The sequence below is a fragment of the Phyllostomus hastatus genome, unplaced genomic scaffold (assembly GCF_019186645.2).
Source record: "Phyllostomus hastatus isolate PE091 unplaced genomic scaffold, TTU_PhHast_1.1 phas_scaffold_46, whole genome shotgun sequence".
Lineage (NCBI taxonomy): Eukaryota > Metazoa > Chordata > Mammalia > Chiroptera > Phyllostomidae > Phyllostomus > Phyllostomus hastatus.
In genome coordinates, this window is record NW_025334032.1 from 34,583,654 (window position 1) to 34,604,030 (window position 20,377).

Genomic DNA, 20,377 nt, shown 5'->3' on the forward strand with positions numbered 1-20,377 from the left:
CTTAGTCAGATCGGTGCCAGGAATTCTGTGAACTTTACGTCAAGCTGCCAAGATTCAAAAGAAATGTCGATAGTAAGTGTTTGCACAGACACCCCACAGGGGACAGCGTGCCCCTCCAGCCACCAAGCAGACAGGCAAAGAGAACTGTCCCATCTGCCCCTCGTCCCGTAACACTTAGTGGGGGGAGAAAAAAAAAACTCTTACCCAGCTCTCCCCGGAGGTTAACAAGTTCTTGAGATAGGGCTTTGTGTTGTTTCAGCGCTTCCTCCCGCTGCGGAAAACAAACATCAAGTTACTAATGTTTTCAAGAGGGTCCCTTTCAGCCAGGCACACATTTGTTATCGCCAGAAAACTGAGACTCAGAATCGGGCAACCGAGATATGAATCATTTAGGCGAACAGTTTGTGTTGTTTGAAAACACAGATGTCCCTTAGTTGTTAAGGAAATTCGTGCTTCAGAAATCTGCATTTTCCCAGGTCTGCGCGAAACTTTCATGCGAGGCACTGAAAAATATTTACTCGCAGGCATGCTTCACTGCTGCTCTGCGGAACCTTTCAGCTAATGCATACCGTACTTGAGACGTAATGCAGTCCCCCCCTCCAAGGGCACCACAGACCTAATCAGGCTAAGATAAATATTTAATGTTCTAAACATATGCACTTGTGTGCACTTTGTCCTGTATTTGCACATTTTAAAAGAAAGGTGTGTTACAATCCTGTACTTCTAAAAGGAAGACACAAAGTTTGTGATAAAGCTGTGGCAAAAAAAAATCCTTGAAAGACAGAATTAAATTGATTTTACTCAGGTACACATGATTTTCTAAAGATTATAATATTTTGAATTGACTAGAACTCTGAGTAGATACTAGAGAAATGAATCAGAGGAAGCCAGGAGGCTGTTTCTGTATTAACAAAGCAATTATCAATCTTGCAAAAAAAGAAGAAAAAAAAACAATTTCCCAGTAACCAGCTACTCACAGCAATCACACATATATACATACATACACACAGACACACACATCACACAAACGCAGCAATGAGATGCTGTTTCCTGTCCGGCGGAGTCCCTAGCCCAGGGTGTAAGGAAGAAAAAGGCAGAAGTCAACGCTCTCTGGAGATGCCCCCATCTGATCAGCCCAGCCGGAGCTCGCGCCGCACCTTGGCCACAGTGGTGCAGAGGTCACAATTCCCGGCCCTGCCGGCAAAAGTCGCTTGTCATTTAAAGCATTTCCCTGTAATTCCAGACCACCTCCACCTCAGTCCCTGACATCCTTCCAGAAAAGCACCAGAAACAAACACTAATTACCCTTGTCGCTGCACATGGAGAATAGAGGCACATTTTGCTGCCGGAGCAGCCCATTTTCCAGCTTCTGTCTCCAACTGTCCCCTCCCCCCGCACTGGCCAAGCAGTGCACAGGTGGCCACGCCACCCTCCGGTCTGTCTACACTGACAGCTCCGCCAGGAGGAGCGCCATTGGTCCCCTGTTAGCCTTACTTCATGTCCTGCAGGTTAGCGTCTGCCTCAGCCGGCTCTCCCTGCACAGAAGCTGATGCTGCAGCTTGTGCCTTTGGCACAGGCAGCCTGCGATCACTTAAAGCCACAGCCCTTCTTTTATGAAAAACGAGAGCCGGGCATTAGCCTGATCGATCGCCACTCACTTAAATACCAGCAGCTACGGGGGGAAGGAAAAACTGACCTTCTCTGCGTGGATAATGGACTTATTTTTAGATTTGTGAGCCTTTTTTATTCCCCGCTCTAATTGAGGTCATTAGACGATCACACTCACTAATAGAAAAGGGAGGCGCGGTCTCCGGCACCTGTCTAGGGAACAGGCTCGTGAACTAGGTGCATGACGATGCAAGTGTGTGTTGTGACTTCTGATTTGAAATGACATCATGAAATGGTGTTTCCCACAGAATTTAATCTGACTGCTTAGAACACTGGTGTTTTAAGAAAAAGTGTGAAATTCCGATTTGAGTCGAAGATTAGATGTATTTGATAACTTTTATTTTTTTCTTCATAATCGCGTCTCAGTAAAGAGGGAAGGAAGTTAATGATACACTTGCACTGTCATATGGACATTTCCCAGTGACTGAAATTTCGGACACTTGCTCTGTGAGGCATTTTCCTCTTAATGGTGTTCTAAATGCTTGATTTTTAAAATGTAGAAGTAAGTGTTTCTAAAATCAGAGGTCAGTTAATATGTGTTTCAAAAATAAAGAAGTCATGGATTTTCTAATGTAGAAATTAAAGTTTGAGGAAAATCAACCTGGATAAAATTAGAAGTTGAAAAATACATATATTATATACTTCTCTTAACCTCAAATGTGAGCCCTAGTTTTGTTTGCTTAGTAACCTAGTGCAGTAAGCACCAGCAAGCTTTGCCACTCAAGCTGCAAGAAAACCAGAAGACGGCTTTACCGGGTACTAGCCATCCTGCCACACACACAGTGAAACGGCTGACAAGTCACTGTTTCCAACAGTAACCAAACTGCTAACAGGAAGAAAAGCTGCAAGAAGTTCTATCACTTTTCCACAAAAAAATTCAGTTGGTATGTAGTTTCCAGAAGTCATTGTGTGAAAACTTTTACATCTTATCACAGATACATACCAGGTGACCTTTTTGCTTCTTAAAGGGACTCCAGTACTGTGGGGGTGTTTCTCCCAACTCTAGCACCCTCACCCTCCCGCCCTCAGTGCCCGGAAGCCATGAAGACCTTCCAGTCCCTGTCAATCCCGGGAGCAGGGACAGGAAAACCGTGAGGTCATCACTGCCTCTGCTTTGTCCAGATGGGTGTGCCGAAGTCAGTCCGGCTTCCTTCCTGACGTGGCCTGAACTGCTCTTTCCTATTAGGACTCCTCCACCCAGGTCCTGATCCTCGCCCGCCCGTTCCTGGACCGCCAAACACACCCCTCCACACTGCCTTGCAGAGAGGGGCTGGGGCATCCCGTAGTCCCTGTACATGGAAATACGCTCGTTCAGAGAGAGTCTTCCACTGAATGCACAAAAAGGTAAACAACACCCCGAGTCCAGGAACCTCAATCACGCAACTGCAGTTAAGACTCCTGATCCCTCCCTCTTCTGTCCAAGTCATGCCCTGCCACGCATGTCCCACCTGCACACTCTGGCATGCCTGGTCCCTTTACCTGGCCCACCGTATCAACCTTTGGGGAATGCTGAGTGTCAATCACAGACACCATCCCCCTTCCCCAGATGCCTACGCAGGACATGGATCATTCTGAGTTGGTTGGAAAACCATTACTCATTACCAATTCACCAAAGCACTGTTCCAAATGCTGGAAGAAACGGAAGAGACATTTAAGACACAGTCCCTGCCTTCGACAAGCTTGGCGTCTGGGTAGAACTAGAATGTCCAGGCCCAGGTCTCTCATCATATCTCAAAGAAGATGATCTCATCTGAGGCGAAGCAGTCCAGGATCCTGGAAAAACCAAGGGCTTTCGATACGATTCTATGTGCTATGCTGACCACAGTGCCTAACAGGTACGTACTGTTGGTTTCGGCCCAACTCTCCCTGGCAGCTTGCCCTTTAAGATACTTACCCTTCACTGACAGATGATAAAATGTGTTTTTGCACTTAGATACTGATTGCCTATTTCCTTTTATTCACCTGCTCCCACATCAGTGCCTCTGTCTTAGATAATAAACCCTTTTTAGTCCAGAGAACAAGTTTATTTAATTCTCTTTGCAGCGTAACATACAGAATGTCACACGCTGTGAAAAAGAGAGGGAGGTGGGACTCTAGACAGAAAAATGCTTTTATACTCATACATTAAATATATAAAGTGCTCCCAGGAAAAAAAATGAATTCACCATCATTTAATTAGGGCTCCCTGGGACACCAGCACTTAGTCCCTGGCCACTGTCCCACCAGCGGGTCTGGGTTTGCCAGCTGCTGAGAGTGAGCAGCACAGGGTGGGGCAGGAAGGAGCCAGGTCAGGCGGCTGAGACATGGGTGACATCAGACCTGCTCCCCAGGCCCATGCAACAAACGGTGCCCACTTTTGGTTTTCTCCTGAGACTACTTTCCTTAGAGTAGACTGCTAGTGTCATTCAAAATTCACCTGTTTAGGTGCTGCTTCAGGGCAGACTCCTCCTGCAAACAAGAGAACTAGAGGGGCACTGGATAGCCAGTCAGAGGTTGGGGGGGGCGGGGGCCTGAACCTGTTCAGGCTTACCTAGGATCGCATCTGTAATTCTTTCTATAAAGGAACTGGGATTACTACCAACACTGTCCCGCACTGTGGCAGTCTGTGTGGAAGGCTGGACAACTATGCAAAGACGAAGCAAGAATTAGAGCTAAACCCACACTGTGTTCTTTGAGAAACAGAAAGTGTGGTATCAGTTTCCAGATTCATGAGACATTTATGAGACCTTCTAGTATGTAATGAATTTTGTCTGCCACTAAAGTGGTTATTAAATAGGTTTGCAACAAAAGGATAAGTTAATGTTCCAGTATTCCTCATAATTAACCATATTTACCCATAATATATAGTTGCAAAACCACTTAGACAAAGTTAGCAAAAAACAAGATATATACGTATATACAGATCAATCTACACCTACAAAATCTATATCAATCAATCACTTCTGTAATGGAAGGTTAAGAGAAAATCGTTCTGAGGAAATTGCTTAACTTTTCCCCTGGTTATGTCTTTCCTTTCCAACCATTTTATAACAGTGCCCTGTACACATTAGGTAATGAGTAAATATTTGCTGATTGGTTATAAAAGGCTAGCAAAGAACACTCACATAAAGACTTTATATGTTCACCTCACATCTGGGGTCCTATCCTCTCTACCCATCGATTCATCCATTCATTCATTCATCCATTCATCCATCCATCCATTCATTCATCCATCCATCCATCCATCCATCCATTCATTCATTCATTCATTCAAGTATTCACTGTCTTTTATGTATAAGGCACAGCCACAGCTGCCAAAGGGTTTCCCAAGAAAGAACTAAACCCAGATCCTCTTCTCAACGAGCTTCCCGTCTTAAAAAGCAGAAACAAGTGCTAACTGCTTGCCCACAGTACAAAGTAGAGAGCGGCAGAAATCTAAGTGTGTCTGGGACCCAGAGAGCAGTCAGGACATAGAGCTAGAAGGACCCGAAGAGTCTTCATGCAGGGGGCAGTTTTGAGCTGAACTTCTAGAAATTCAGAGGAGTCACATTACATGGGCATTAGGACCTAAACTAGGAATAAGATGAAATTCCCATGCAGTAAAAGGATCCCTAAAGCTCATTAAGAATTAGCTCTGCTGTGACTGACAAAGCGTCTTGCAGCATGTCCCTCCCTGTGAGGTTTCTCCCTTAGTGTGGGAACTACTCCTTCTCCAACTGAGCACCTGATAAAGTGTCTGTGGCTTGTGCTTAGGGGCCAGGTCATACGGGAAGAGAGTATCTTTAAACACGAGTACCACACAGTGTGGAAGGCTTGTGCCCACGAGGTGTTTAGGGACCAAGAACACAGCTGGAGGAAGAGGTGACACTCGCCTCTCCTCTCACACCCATGCCTGGGCCTCTGCGCCCTGCGGGGCATGGGAGGCAGGACTGCCTGATCCATCTCATTGGCACTTTTAACCTTGGCTGTCTGTCCATCCGATGCATCTGCCAAACGGAATGCAACTTAAATGCAGGTGGTGAGGGGATGCCCCTATGAGAAGGATCTGAACATGTATGTATGTGTTGGGGGAAAGGCAGCAGTCCAGTAATGGTATCTGAACACAGCACAGGAAGTTCATAGGGGATTTTGAGTTCCTAGTGTCCGAGACCTGGGTTCAGGTCCCCATTCTCCTCTTACTAGCTGTCTGATGATAGTCAAGTTTCATAACAGCTCTATGCCTCAGTTTTCTTATTTGTAAATTCCAACATATGCTTTTGGAGAAGATTTAATAAGTAAGAGTGTCTGCTACTTAGTAAATACTCAATACATGTTAAAGCCCCCTTGCTCCTCCTCTCCTTCCCTAACTGCATAGCTGGAACATCGGGCAGTGAGGGGGCGATTATAAAGGGCAGTTGGTGCCCTGGCTGGCGTAGCTCGGTGGATTGAGCACGGGCTGCAAACCAAAGCATCGCAGGTTCGATTCCTAGTCAGGGCACATGCCTGGGTTGCAGGCCACGGCCTCCAGCGACCACACATTGATGTTTCTCTCTCTCTCTCTTTCTCCCTCCCTTCCCTCTCTAAAAATAAACAAATAAAATCTTTTAAAAAAAAGGGCAGTTGGTGCCAAACTAGAGTCTCACGTTCCCAGTAATATACCAGAGTTATTCAAAAGAAACATTATGTGAGCCATGTGTATAATTTTAATTTCCTAGTAGACACAGTTTTCAAGGAATTTAAAAGACTAGTGTTAATAAGGCATTTTATTTAACCTAGCATATCCAAAAGAGTATCATTTCCACTTATAGTTGATAGACAATTATTAACGAGACAGTTTACATCTTTTTTTTCTTTCATTCTAAGTCTTCAAAATCCGAGTGCCTTTTACATTCACGGCAGATCTCGATTCAGCCTGACTGCTCCGCGAGGGTTCAGGAGCATCAGAGGCTGGCGGCTCCCGCGGGGGACAGGCCAGCTGCCGCCAAGGAAGAGCCATGGACCCCACAGAATGGGGTTCCCTGGAGAGAGGAATCTGTTAGCAGTGCTTGGGGTGGACTAAAGGGAAGAGTGCAAGCCTGCAGACCGGCTAAGAAGTCATCCCTGTAACCTGGGGCACAGTTCTCTGGTGTCTGAACAAGGCCGGCATCGGCAGGAAAAGAAAAGCAGGGATGAACGGGAGAAACGCTGCGGGCTGAGAGGTCGCATAACCTGGTGACTGATTTAATGTGGGAGATAAAGGAGAGCAAAGGGTTGAACATGGGGTTGTGAGGCTGGGTATAATAAAATGAGTAATTGGTTTACAACCAAAAAGATAAACAAACTGTTCCCTCAACTAGACATTATGTGGTTTCACTTGGTTATATAAACAAACTCTAGAATTCCTTCCTTGCATTTTAAGGAAAAACAAAAATACCGTTTATTACTATAGTTTAAAAACTAGGTAAATGTCTCCTTCTCAAAAAAGTATATTTGGGCAAGGCTGTAGAATGTTCATCAAATATTCATCCACTCTGTCTACCAGCTTGGTAGCCCGTCAAAGGCACAAACCAAGCCTCATTCATCTCTGTCTCCCCTGGCCCCCACACAGACAACCACATCACAGAGGCCTCGGCAGGAAGTAAATATAGGTTTGTGGGGCAGAACAAGCAAATGGACCTGTTTTCTTCTTGTGATGTCATGCATACCTCTCTTTAAAACTGTGATTTAAAAATATCTAAAGAGCTCTTACACTCACACCACGGTGTTTCCTCTTAGATAGCAGTGTCTGTTGCTATGCCAGAAGCACATGTTCATAGAAACTTGGTCTTCTCACTGAATTGTAACTAGTTCCTGAACTGACATCCCTGTAGCATATGGGATCGGTGGGTTGGCGGGGGTGGGTAGTAAGTAAGCAAAGGAAATCTGTTTTGCATTTGTTGTACCACCAACTATTTTAGGAGCAGATAGAAATTCTTCCGAGTTCCCAAACCAATACTGGGAGTTAGCGTGAAAGTGTTCTTTGGCCCATAAATATTATATAATCAACCTCACTTTTCAAAGTGTTACACTAAGTGTGATCGGGAAAGCCACACAGAGTTAGACAAAACTGAAGTGAAAACATGTTCATGTTAGTATAGCCTGGAGGGCTGAGAGGTATCACTGGCAAAAAAAATCTCTCTGAACTATTGTTGGTCTAAGAGACTCTACCTAGAGAAGAAGAAGAAGTTCCTACAGGAAATGTTTTCATCCCAGATTTCTAGAGAGTCACTCAGGTATCAAGGGAGTTGGCAAAAGCATAACGGGATGAATTATATGATTTTACCAATCATCAACGTGAAGACATTCACGAAACTAACTGGAAGCACCACCCCCGCCCCGTCTCTGGCCCCTGCCTCAGTGAAGAAGACTATGGGTGGGGGGGCACGCAGCCTTACCTCTGACAGCAGGCGCTGAATCAAGACCGCCAAGGCTTCAAACCTGGTGTTGCCGCAGGAGACAAGCTGCTTCAGGTGCAGGATGAACCGACTCTGGCTCTCACATTTCGTCTTACACTGGGCCAACTCCAGTGCTTTCTCAGAGGACAGCACATCGGGACACGTCTGCGTCTGGATGCATAGGCTTCTGGGAGTCTTCTGTCTGCCGTTTTCAACTGCAGAAAGAATGAGTAATAGGTGGTAAACCATACGATTTCGACTTTTCTAATAATCACCATACGCATTCAAATACAACTAGAGAAGGCACAGAGATGCGTTTATGTTTACATAAGGAAAGCACCATGAATGAGAACTGGAAGTAGTCAGATATCTGGAAGTTTGGAATTCAGAAACACAGGCAACAGCTTTACTTCTGACCTTAAAAGATTTCTACGGGGCAGAGAATTATCTCCACAAAACAAATAAGTTTAGCAATCCAGAAATAGGAAAACTGCATACAAAATGATGTTAGTTTCACAGCTTCTAATTTTCTAGGTAAATTGGAACAGAAAGGGGACTGTTGCAATTCTTTTAACTCTATATTCTGGTCACATATGCTGAAAGAAGAAAACCACAAATTATTGGACTTTACATGCCTTTCCCTCCTCCCACACATATTTTACCAACTTCCCATCCTTTCCCTGCTGATGGCCTGGTCATTACAAAGATTTATGCTGCAGACAAGACATTCCCTAAATCTACTAAATCATCGTGTACGTAAAACCTGCTCACACGTTGTCCCTCATCTTTAAGTTCATTGTCAAGAGCCCTACACTCTTGACCACACTGTTCCGTTTCCTACCGAGCACAAGCTTTCCTGTTTTTTTCCCTTGCAAGGGGTAATAATGACTTAAACATTTTTTAAAAGCCCATGCTAATGCTCACAGCCATCTGAGGCGCCATGCCAAGTTAATTAGTCACTTGAATTGCTCTGTTTATCATGAGCAACTGTTCCGTTTCGGAGCCATTCCGAGTGTCTCGGTCTCTTTAAGTACCAAACAGAATCAGGGAAAACAGGAAGCAAGCTGCTTAGCTTCTTGAAATAAGCAGGCCAAATAAGCAAAACAAATCTCCATCCGAAAAATAAAAAGCTACCAGAAACGAAAAGAGAACCCCACCCTTCCTCGTGGGCATTCCCTATGGCGGAGCAGTCTGTGGCAACAGACAGACCTAAGACAGTCTTAGCGACAGTACTTGCTTTCTCCAGTTTTTGGGGGGAAGGAAAACCACAGGGATTTCTTGAAAGAAAATAAACAAAGAAACCTCAGTTTTCATGTTCCAAGATCCAATGGCAAAATGTGCTCAATATACTTTTTAAGTTGAAAACAGAAAAAAGGGCTTTCATTTTCTATGGTTGCTTTCCATGGTTAACTCACATTGGTATTAATGCTTGATAATCCTCCGTTCTAAAAAGATCAAAATATCTACTGTGTTTTAAAATTACTCCAAAAGAGGAGGAAAGGTGTTTATCTATTGTTCTTTATTAGCAGTCATTAATAGTTGTCTGTCAATAATTGCCCATTCCCCAGCAGATGGAGAAAGTAACTAACGGTCATAATACTAAAGTCCTGAAGGAAGAACAACTTGATCGAGTCACTGTGTTAATGAAAAAGAATCTAAATATTTTACAATATGTCAACATATCTGAGCTTCGTATTCCTCTACTTTCTCATTTCCTAAAGTGTTCTTAGAAATCATTTTTTTCCTCTACATACAATAATAATATACAGTGTTTTGCTGTTCACAGAGTGTCTCACTGTCCTCCCCGTCACTTTTGATAGGGAAGGGGGCAGGCAGGGATGTGGAGGGCCTCCTCGCCCAGGTGTGCACAGCATCTACGCGACAGATTCAAAGTTAGAATCTAGGCCTCTGAGGCCAGGTCTCCACTGTTCCCATGCATTTTGGAAAGTGGAGATAGGGTGAAAAGGTCATATATTTTGTAACTAAAACTAGGGAAGTATGCAATAATCTTGACATAATGGTGCTTCAATACATTCAAGCCCATTAACTGAGAAGTCTTCAATAAACCTACATATAAATGTCTATGTTTTACACGGTGTTTTATATATTTTGTACAAACAGAAGAGCAATAAATATTTTTAAATGTTTGACCATCTAGAATTTACTGCAATATATGCAAAGTTCATTCTTCTGATTAATGACCATTGCTATATATCCTACCAATACTTATTGAAATATTCATTCATTTATTGATACATTGCTTTGAGTTCATTTCTTGAATCCTTAACAATGTTTGGTTTTCTTTCTAGAATTTACATGCTAATCAATTTTATAATTTAACACAATATCACAGTTTTAAAACTGTTAGGTTATAATTATTTACAAACTCTGAGCAGTAAATCTTCCATATTAATGTTTTGGGAGAAAACATTCTGTAATATTCTTATCTACTTAGTCGTTCAGATGAATTTTAAGATTCAGCAGTAAGGCCTAATAAGTTCTTTCATAAAAACATATAATACATTGAATGAAATGTAAATTAACATATTAACCATTGTTTTTCACACTCAGATTCAGAATACAGGTACTGTCTTTATAGCACCACACTCTATGTTTTCCTTCATATTATGTCTTACATCAAAGTCAGGCCATAGTTAAGTATTTAGATTTGGGGAAACTAAAGATTTAGTGAAACTAAAGTTCACTAAAGATTTGGCTCTTTAGTGAACTAATATTTTTTCACTGTATTATCAAGATTTTAGAAAAATTTAACTTACAACTCCACTGAAAGTATTGCTAGTAATAGTGTCTGGCTCAATTCCTGGTTTCTCAGTGGATATAAAATATATTTTAAAATCACGTATTTACATCATGTTATGAATCTGTCAGTATCTTTTTTAAGTGTTTAAAAGTTGAATTGGGTCTGCAGACTCCTTATTAGGCTATCCAATCCATTATGATTTTTCACTGATTGTGATTCAATAAATGATGTTAAAGGCTTTTCTTATGCCACAGTGGCTTCAAATTCCGGAGAGCAGCTGATTTTTTCGGATATATCAGCGCGACAGTTACGCCGTCCCCTAGCTTGTTGCCAGGGATTCAGGCGGCTTAGGTCCTCAGGGGAGACTGGCACCTGTGCACTTCCTCTATTCTGTCTTCGCTGCTTTAGCTCTGGGTAACGAAATGGCATTTGTGCTTATAAAAGTCCCATTCCCATATTTTGAAACTGTTAAATATGTCAGAGCATGTATATTCTTTGAACATTTAGATAATTGTCTAGGGCCCCAAACTATTAAGAATGTTGCTCAGATCACTCCAGAATGAGTTTGAGTCCTTTTTTCTAAGGCACACTCTGGAAAGCGTCCACTGTCCAAGTGTGACCACGTTTCAGTCTCACAAGTGTCCTGGCCCCTAGTGGCTTTTCCATTTGTGCTTTGCCTGGGAGCTGGTCCAACTTCAGATGCAGTTAAGGGTCGGGGTGTCAACCCCAGCTACCCAGAGAGACGGGGGTGGAGGGGGGAGGGACTGCTTCAGCGAAACCCAGGCTGTCCACACACCAGCCCCTTTTTCTTGCAGGCTTTCTGCGAGGCCTGAGGACTGGAATTTCACGAGAGGAGGAAGCCCACGTCTCAGCGTCAGCCCCCAGGTGTCCAGCCGTGGAAACCAAGACATCACGCCTAGGACACAAACGCTGCTGTGCCTCAGGCAGTGGTAAAAATCATCAGGTCTGTACATCGTGATGCAGTTTTAAATGCTACCCAAGAGTCTCACCCAAAGATTTAAGACCGTTCTGGTCATGTCCCTCTGCCTAATTTCATTACCTCAAATTGATGTTTGAAAATATAAAAGCTTTGTGAGAAGCCTTCTCTAACACACACCTGGTACAAACTATTGAATTCAGAGCCGGGAAGCCAGAATTTATCCTAGCATTACTACTAGGTGGGAGTAATGACATCTGTAGAGGGGTTTTCATCGCACACCTGTTTGCGAAGAAAAGAAACAACCTGAATGTCCATGAGTGCAGGACTGGTTAAATCAACTCCAGTACATGTGTATATGGGAACCAGAGCTGTAATGGAGCACTAAGAAGCTCTCTGTGGTAAATGAGAAAACAAAAAAACAAAAAAACACACACACTAAAGAGCAATGTAGATAATATGCCCCATTGCATAAAAATGGGAATATAAGACCATATTTTCTTTTTTTGCTTATAAATGTATAACAAAATTATTATATAATACATATAAAAGTACTAACGATGTTTAATTTCCCAGAGAAGGGTACAGGAACCAGATAGATACAAGGTATTCTAATGCATTTTTAAAAATTATTTTACTTATTTATTTTTAGACAGAGGGGAAGGAAGGGAGAGATGGTTCAGCCTGCGAACCATCAATGTGCAGTTGCCTCTTATACGCCCCCTACTGGGGACCTGGCCCACTACCCTGGCATGTGCCCTGACTGGGAATTGAATCCACGACCCTTTGGTTCGCAGGCCGGCACTCAATCCACTGAACCACAGCAGCCAGGGCACATTTTTTATACTTTTTAAGCATGGGGTAAATATTACCCATTCAAAATGAAAAGGTAATAGTATTTTCTAAAGGTTGTTAAAATGAATTCTGAGCATTTAAAAATCTTCCTTTAACACTTAGCCATGGAGAAAACATAGTCAATCCGTGTTTCTTCCTCGGGGAACCTAGACAGGAATCCAAACAACACGGATTTTGTTGCATGTGAAAACACAGACTAGACTTACACTGAAGGAGAAAAGAAAACATTTACATTATTCGTCTCAGAGTACATGTCTTCAAATTTTAACAAAAGAGCCAATACACTAACAGACTGTGCTCTGCCTCCAGCTGGACAAGTAAATTGTGACCTCAATCTTCCACTCCATATACGGTGCTCCCTACAGACAAAACTGTACCACGTGGTGGCAGATAACCCAATCTGAGCAGCCTTCCCACCCTCCTCTTGCCTGGCTCAACTGAAGATCAGAGATGATGCAAAAATCTCCAGTGACATGCAAAGCCCCAGCGCTCAGAAACAGGCTACTCTGTAATACTAACACACAGCAGTTTCCCTTAAACCCCACAGGACTCATTATTTATAGGACGTGAGCATAACGTGAACCAAACTTTGCCCTTACATTCCCTTTATTAACATATTACCCCTTGGCTAACACAGCTGTATTTAAAAGCATAAAATGCTGTTTATTACACCTAGTAACAGGATATGTTCTGATGTCAAAGAATTGATTTAATCAGAAACCTTTAAATTAAATGGTAACTTCTACATAGGTTCAGATGTCGCTCAACAAGATAATCACCACCATCATGTCTGACTCGACCTCCCCAGGATCCATTCTAATGGAATGGAAAAATCAGGAGAACGCAAGTGTTAAATCAAAGACATGTGCTTATGTGGAAAACAGTTGGACAACACTGTTTGCTCTCTTTGTTCTTTCTACTCAGAAAATGCAATTTCATGACATTTACAACTAACCTAATGAACTTATTTATCACCTTAACATAGTAGATCATGAGAAATGGACCAATTTTTCAGGCTCAAGCTACTCGGGCACATAGATCTCCATCTCAAGGCTCAACATCATTCTTGAGAGACAGGGTCTAACCGTCATCACATCCTAGCTGCTGAGGACACATCCATCCTAAGGCCAAACAAGCCATTTACTGAACTCTCCAAGATTTCTCAATATGAAAATCGAGTTAGAGACAAGACCTAGCAGGAGAGGGCCTCAGCCTGCATGAGACCCAGACCTAAACATGGCATGTAGTAACGATGTTGCCTAGCTTTTTGTATACTCACCGATCTACTCACCAAATGCCCTGGTGTGCTGGGGGACAGGGGAGGCATGTAGAAGAGGTTGGTGGTGTACGGGGAGGCAAGAAGACACCATGGTTTTCTGCTGAACTCTTTTCCCTAGTATTAATCTCTTCCTGTCCCATCCACCTGTCTGAATGTAGGTGAGGCATTAGGTGGTCTGGGCTTTCTATACTGGATACTGCATTGAAAACTGATGTTGTGGGTTAATAAAATGTAGATGATGGACTAAGGGGCTGGTTAGGGTTCTCTAAATTTCTACCTGTACAATAAACAGATAACTGGTTCTTTTCTTTCTGCCTTAATCGGAACCTATAGGTCTCAAAGCCTTTATAGAAACACCTATCTCCACACAAGTTCTTTCAGTCAGTGGTTCTTCAGCCTTTAGTGATGGGTGTTTACCCTAATAGTCCACAAAAACACAGCATTGAAATGCAAACCATGGGGAAATCTGTGTTCTAATAAGAAGGAGTATTCAATTAGGAAGTGATCACCCAAGTGACTACTGTTCATCCAGTAAGCATCCACTGAAGTCTTGCTTATCAAACTGGCCCTTGCCTTGAAGGAGCTTCTCTAGAGCAGAGATAGAAATATGCCATCAACAATGGCAATGGGACTTGATGATTAGAGAACGGAATTATGTATACAGTGTGGTAAGACTTCAGACGGAGAAACGCCTAGACCTGGGGTTGCCAAGAAAGGATTCTACAGACACAGGTGCACGCTTGCACACTCGGCAGACAGAGGAGCTGAAAAGACGGGCAAATGGAAAGGCCCAGAGAGGTACAGAGAGACGGCCAGAGCGCACAGGGCAGTCGGCTCTCCAGAAGTCACAGCAAGATGAACTGGCTGGCAGCTCACGTGGGGGCGAGAACATGCGTGCCATTCAAGGTTTTACTTGTTGGAGGCACACAGCAATGCTGCGCAAGAGCCCAGAGGCGCCGTGGGAGGAGGTCCGCGGGGGTAAGGTCAGGAGGGCGGCCCAGCCAGAGAAACTCCCGGGTCAGGGGCAGTAAGAGCAGGCAGGAAAACAGGACTGTGTTTGTGAGGCAGAACGGGAGGATTAGTGACCAGCTGGATCAAGGGACCCCGGGTGAGCCACCAGGTCCCGGCAAGGAAATCACACCGAGGAGGAGTAGATCAGCACATGAGAGGGTGAGGGCAGAGAGAGGGGAAGGTGTGGGACGTGGCGAGGAAGGCGTTATAACATGCTCTCACGCTGCTCTCTGTTCCCCGGAGAGAGCCCAATCCAGACTCACCTGCTCCACCGCACTTCCCAGGTTTAATCGTCTGCCACGTCAGCTCTTCATTTCCCGTTGTCCTGAATACTGTCCCTAACACACACTATTAGCACACACTCTCTAGCTGCCTCTGTGAACAGTGAGCCCATAGTAACCTGTATAATCCCACCAAGAAATTAAAACATATATATTCATGTCATCAATTGTTTAAATTTGTATAAACCTTAACAATGCAGGAATAGGATAACCACCAGAAATACACTACTAATAAACATTAATGTGTTGTTAACACATCTTAAGTACATAAAAGCCATATCTAAAGTTGAGAACCTTCTTTCTCAAGTAAGCATTATTTTATAACTGAAAATTCATTGAAGAAATCAAAACCAAACATCAATCTCTATGTCCAAACAACAAAATGACTTGAAAGCATTTAACTGACAGTTACAAGGTAGGTAACTGTCATTACCCAAAAAGCTTTCATATCATAAAAGAGAAAAAAACAACAAGGTCTATTGCGAGATTCAACCTGCTACATGATGCAGTCCCCTTATTTAGAAGCAGCTCATATCAGCTATGAATAAGGCCCTACCCCCTCTCGTACCTGTGTGCACTACAGAGACTGGAGAAGTCAAACACTCAATGTCCCAGACTCCCTTGTGGGTAGAGACAGCCATGTGACTGAGGCTTAGCCAATGAGATGTAAGCTTTACTGGTTTGGCACCGCCCCTTCCCTACTTCTCTTTCTTTCCTGCCTGGAGCAGCCATTGTGAGATCACGAGGCCACAGCCAGGAGGAAGGCGCTGGGAGAACAGCCCAGACGGTGGTCCTGCCACCACTGAGACGTGAACAACACGGGCGCTGCCTTTTCAGCGAGGCAAACAGTCGTCTTGACAAACTGCAGCTAAAAGCAGTTCTACTGGACAGTCTCAAAAATGAACACCAAACATAAGAATGTAATTGGATGACTTTCATTCTACTTAAACAAATCTAGTTATGCTCTGCCTCACTCTTAGGGTCGCCGAATATCTAGTCAAAATAATTCCCTTCAGTACAGCTTTGAGAAAATGAAAACATTTTGTTCTGTCAATAATAGTTCTCCTGCCCTCCTTCAATAGACAGGGTTTGGAGGAAGTTAGCACCTGCTTGAGTGTGGCTGGTAGGGTGATAATATGGGTGTGATAATCAACAGTTTTAATTTGAACATTTTCCCTAAAATGTCACACAGTATGCTTGAGTGTGATATTGTTATGTTACAGAACCACACACTTATGATTTTGTACTAAAACAGGGGCATTATTTGTGCCAGACCCTGTGGCTGTATATACATCCCTCCATTTGCTCTAATAATTGCTTTTAATGTCGCTAGCTCAGCAAAAAGAACTCTAACTTTCAGTGCAATTGCCTTCACTTGAATCAAAGACAGCATTCATTCTTGAAGATTCAAAGTGGCACTTTTCAGAACAATTCACAGAGCTATCTCCAGTGTCACAGAAAAACTGAACTCTAGTAAAACAGGTCACAAAAGATATTTCTACTCAGGAGGCTTTTTCCCTTCATTAACTCATTCCAAAATAGGAACGAATTTGTTGAGGCGAAATTCTGAAGCAGGCCGGGCCGAACACTTTGGCAGCTGGGAGCCACTGCTCCTGGACCTGGCGGAAGATGGCAGTGTCTCCCTGACGCCGAGATCGTGGTCCCTCCTGCCACGTCGCCCAGAGCTCTGACAAACCCGCTCTCTTTCTTTTCTCACCCCTGTTTCCAGAGAAGGTTACATCTGGGATCCAACAGCACACTCTGTCAACAGGTGCCATGCAGTAATAAGGAACCACCACTCCCAGTGCCCAGTGCCCAGCGTCCAGTGCCCAGTGGAAGGACTCAGGGAAAGGGCCCGCTCTGTCCTGAGTCCCCAGAGCTACCACCCTTACTGCTAGTGCCTGTCTCCCCACAATCGAGGCCCAGATATACTAAAACTCCTTTCTTTCCTTGAAGGGAAAAACATGGTGCCATAAAGAGAAATTAATGCACCGGGAGTATTAACTGAGTGTGAGAGAGAAGAAAAGAATTAGTTGAGATCATATGAGTTTTCGGGGGTAAGATATTCTGTGGTTTTTAAACCAAAAGCCAGAAGATTCACAGCATCCTGGGTTCTGGGGGCTGCAGAAATCATCTCATCGGATTCCTGTTTGTTACAGCCCTGTCTGGTTAGCTGGTCAAGGTCCCTCGCTTAGTTACTAGCAGAACTAAGGCTATGACCCCGACTCTTGGAATCCAGGTCAAGACCACAGACACCACGGAAGCAACACAACTTCCTTTTGTAAGAACACAAACACGAGCTACAGCTTGCAGCCACATGGATAAGAGTAAAGGCAATGGGCTCATTGTCCATGCTGTTGGAAGATTTCTCAGACCTTAAAGTTATGTAATATGCATAAGCTCACAAGAGATTCTTACCGGAGATAACTAGAATTATATACTTAACATAATTTTAAAATAGTCTCCATGCACAGAACTCTCTTCATCACTGCTGCTCACTGGACCTTACAGAATTATAGCAAAATTTGCCCCAGGTGGTGTGGCTCAGTGCATTGAGTGCTGGCCTGTGAACCAATGGTCACCAGTTCGATTCCCAGTCTAGGGCACATGCTTGGGTTGCAGGCCAGGTCCCCAGTAGGGGGCGTGTGAGAGGCAACCATGTATTGATGTTTCTGTTCCTCTCTTTTACCCTCCCCCTCTCTAAAAATAAATAATTAAAATCTTCATAAAATAAAAGAATTATAGCAGAATTCATAGCCAGGAAATTCTAAAGAGAGGTCCCAGGTTTTTGTCCCATCTCTGCCACAGACTCTGCATCCTTGGACACACTAGTTCACTTCTCTGGGCTGCAGACTTCTTGGTATAAAATAAGATAAACCAGATCCCCTGGAAGTACACGCTAGCTCTAAAAATCATGGCTGCACTCAAGTGAATGTTTCAAAATATTTTTATATAAACTCAGAAAATAAAATGCAGCTAAAATATCCCTATCAGTCAAACTCTGGTAATAAAAGACTTGTCTCTTCTATTTAAGTTGCTCTGGAAAACTATCTGCTTCACAAAAACACTACAGCCTAAAATGTTCACTAATAGAAGACAGGTTAGACAAATTAGGGCTCGCCTGACAATGGGGTGTTACATGACCATTAAAAAGAATGAGCTAGATGAATACGTGTTAATGTGAAAATCTGAGCTATAGTCACTCTAAAAAGCAAGCGACAGAGGAGTATATATAGCATGCTTCCATTTCTGTATCACGAAAAAGGATATAAATGATTGACACAGGCTTCCGTGGGATTAGACAATTCCCAGGAAGCTACAACACACCCCTGAGAGTGGCTGTCTCTTGGGGAGGGCAGGGGCTTGGGGGGAAGGGGCTCACTTGGAATTACACAACCTTCTGTCCTGTTTGGTTCCCCTTTTAACTTGGAGAATGCATTATTTTTTTCCAAGTTAACATTAAAAGCTTTTGGCGCTATTTTAGATCACACACATCATTACCAATGCAGGCACCCTTCTGTTTTTTATTTTTTTTCACCCTGTTGTTGTCTAAGGTTGAAAAAAATGGCAGTGACATTTAGTCTGGGAGAAACAGCCACTGTTTGCCTCCTGACTTACCTCACTTACCTGCGGCGGTCCACGCAGACGGACCTCGGGGGCAAGGCTGGCTGACTCAAGGGCCAGGTCAATGGGAGTTATGAAACATGAGGAAGAGGGGCTGGGAAAAATGAGAATCATCCCCCAGAGGAGGAAGATTCCTCTGGGAAACCACTAGCAGTCGGCTGAAAAAAAAATCTCCAGGGACAGGGATGAAAAACAAGACACATGAGGGCTAACATGCATATATGAACCAGGACAAAAATCTTCCATTTCCATGCCCAAGCAATCCTGCTACAGTCAACACTAACTAGCCGAAATCAAACAGAACAGCACCTTAGTGTTCAGAGCATAAAATCGACTTTATTTACCAGAGTTGCAATTATCATCTAGAACAAGAGATGGCAATGTGGGGCGACAGACTCCCCTCACAGTGACACGCAGGTTTACATTCGCCTAAAATACACACTGCATTTATTTCTATCTTGGGCACAGAAAATAAAAAGCAGATACAAGCGGAAACTTCAGAGGCGGTCTTTGGTAGCTGCAAGCATTTTCACTATGAGGCTCAGAAAACTTGATTTGTGGTTCACTTATTACCTCTCCATAGCTCCCCGGGTGTTTTATTTCAGAAATGTTTAGAATATGGAAATCTTTTAGTCTATTAAACTAACAACATAATCGCAGTGAGAAATTACATAATGAAAACGATAGGGAAGCCCTCTCATTTCACCTCATCCTTTAAGGGGAAGAAAAATATTCTTCTTAATGTACCTACGACCTATTTCCAAAACCCTGAGAAGTACAACGTAATTTAACAGGTGTTGATTCTCCCAGATCTGGCTGGCGTCGGAGGAAAAGGCTAGAGAGAGCCAAGGCAACAATTCTGCTTCCCATAAACAAAGCAGCACACACATCTGCTTGCAAACAATAAAAGTACCATTGAAACAACAGAAACTGCTTATTTTTTTTAACAATGAAACCTACATAGCGAGAGCTTTCTTTCCCCACTTATCTACTTAGCAGATTCCTGAGAACATCTGTAAGTTAATCAAGATGTCCCCCCCTCCGCACCCCCCGCCCCCGGGCAACACTAAACAGACACCCACGCCAGACAGACCTGTATGGAAGATAACAGTGCTTTTCCTGAACCCTGAAGGAAGGCGGAGGTTTCGAAGCAATCCTTTGGCTGTCAGACGCACGTGAATGGTGGACAAGGAGAATTTGGGAGACAACAACATGTCTTCAGAGCAGGTGGGAAGATTTCACGGAAGAAACAGCTTCCATGGAGTATCACATACTGCCTTTAAACTCAGCACTCGGCCAGGCCAAGAAATACAGCGGGAGAAAACATGCCTGCCTAGCAAATGTCATCCCAGTGCACACACACAAAGAGGGAAAAAAAAAAAAACACCAGAGCTATCCAAGTGTTTCTGGCTTCCCTTCTCCCTCCCAGATGTTGCCAAAACAGTGCTCTTCCTCTGAATAAAATCTCCTCGCAGCGGATCCAGCAGTGCGCAGCCTGTGAATTACATCACGCTGTACATGCTAATGGGCTTGTTATGGTTCTCATCAGAGATGAGAAGAGGGGAGGAGGAAGTGGGTGGTCCTAGGGGT

General features: G+C 43.6%; 1 protein-coding gene across 7 annotated transcripts in view; it reads right to left on the reverse strand.

Annotated features, from left to right (window-relative positions):
• Positions 1-20,377, reverse strand: part of MTUS1 (microtubule associated scaffold protein 1) — a 128,915-nt gene that overhangs the window by 24,109 nt on the left and 84,429 nt on the right. For 5 of the 7 annotated variants that reach the window (XM_045821866.1, XM_045821870.1, XM_045821868.1 and 2 more), the window contains 2 exons: positions 8,040-8,254; positions 205-271 (listed from right to left, as the gene is read on the reverse strand). In XM_045821866.1, coding sequence (XP_045677822.1) covers positions 205-271; positions 8,040-8,254 — 282 coding nt within the window. Of the gene's footprint in view, positions 1-204; positions 272-1,305; positions 1,501-8,039; positions 8,255-19,880; positions 20,300-20,377 lie in introns of those variants that run through there. The other 2 variants (XM_045821871.1, XM_045821872.1) reach the window with 2 other exon arrangements.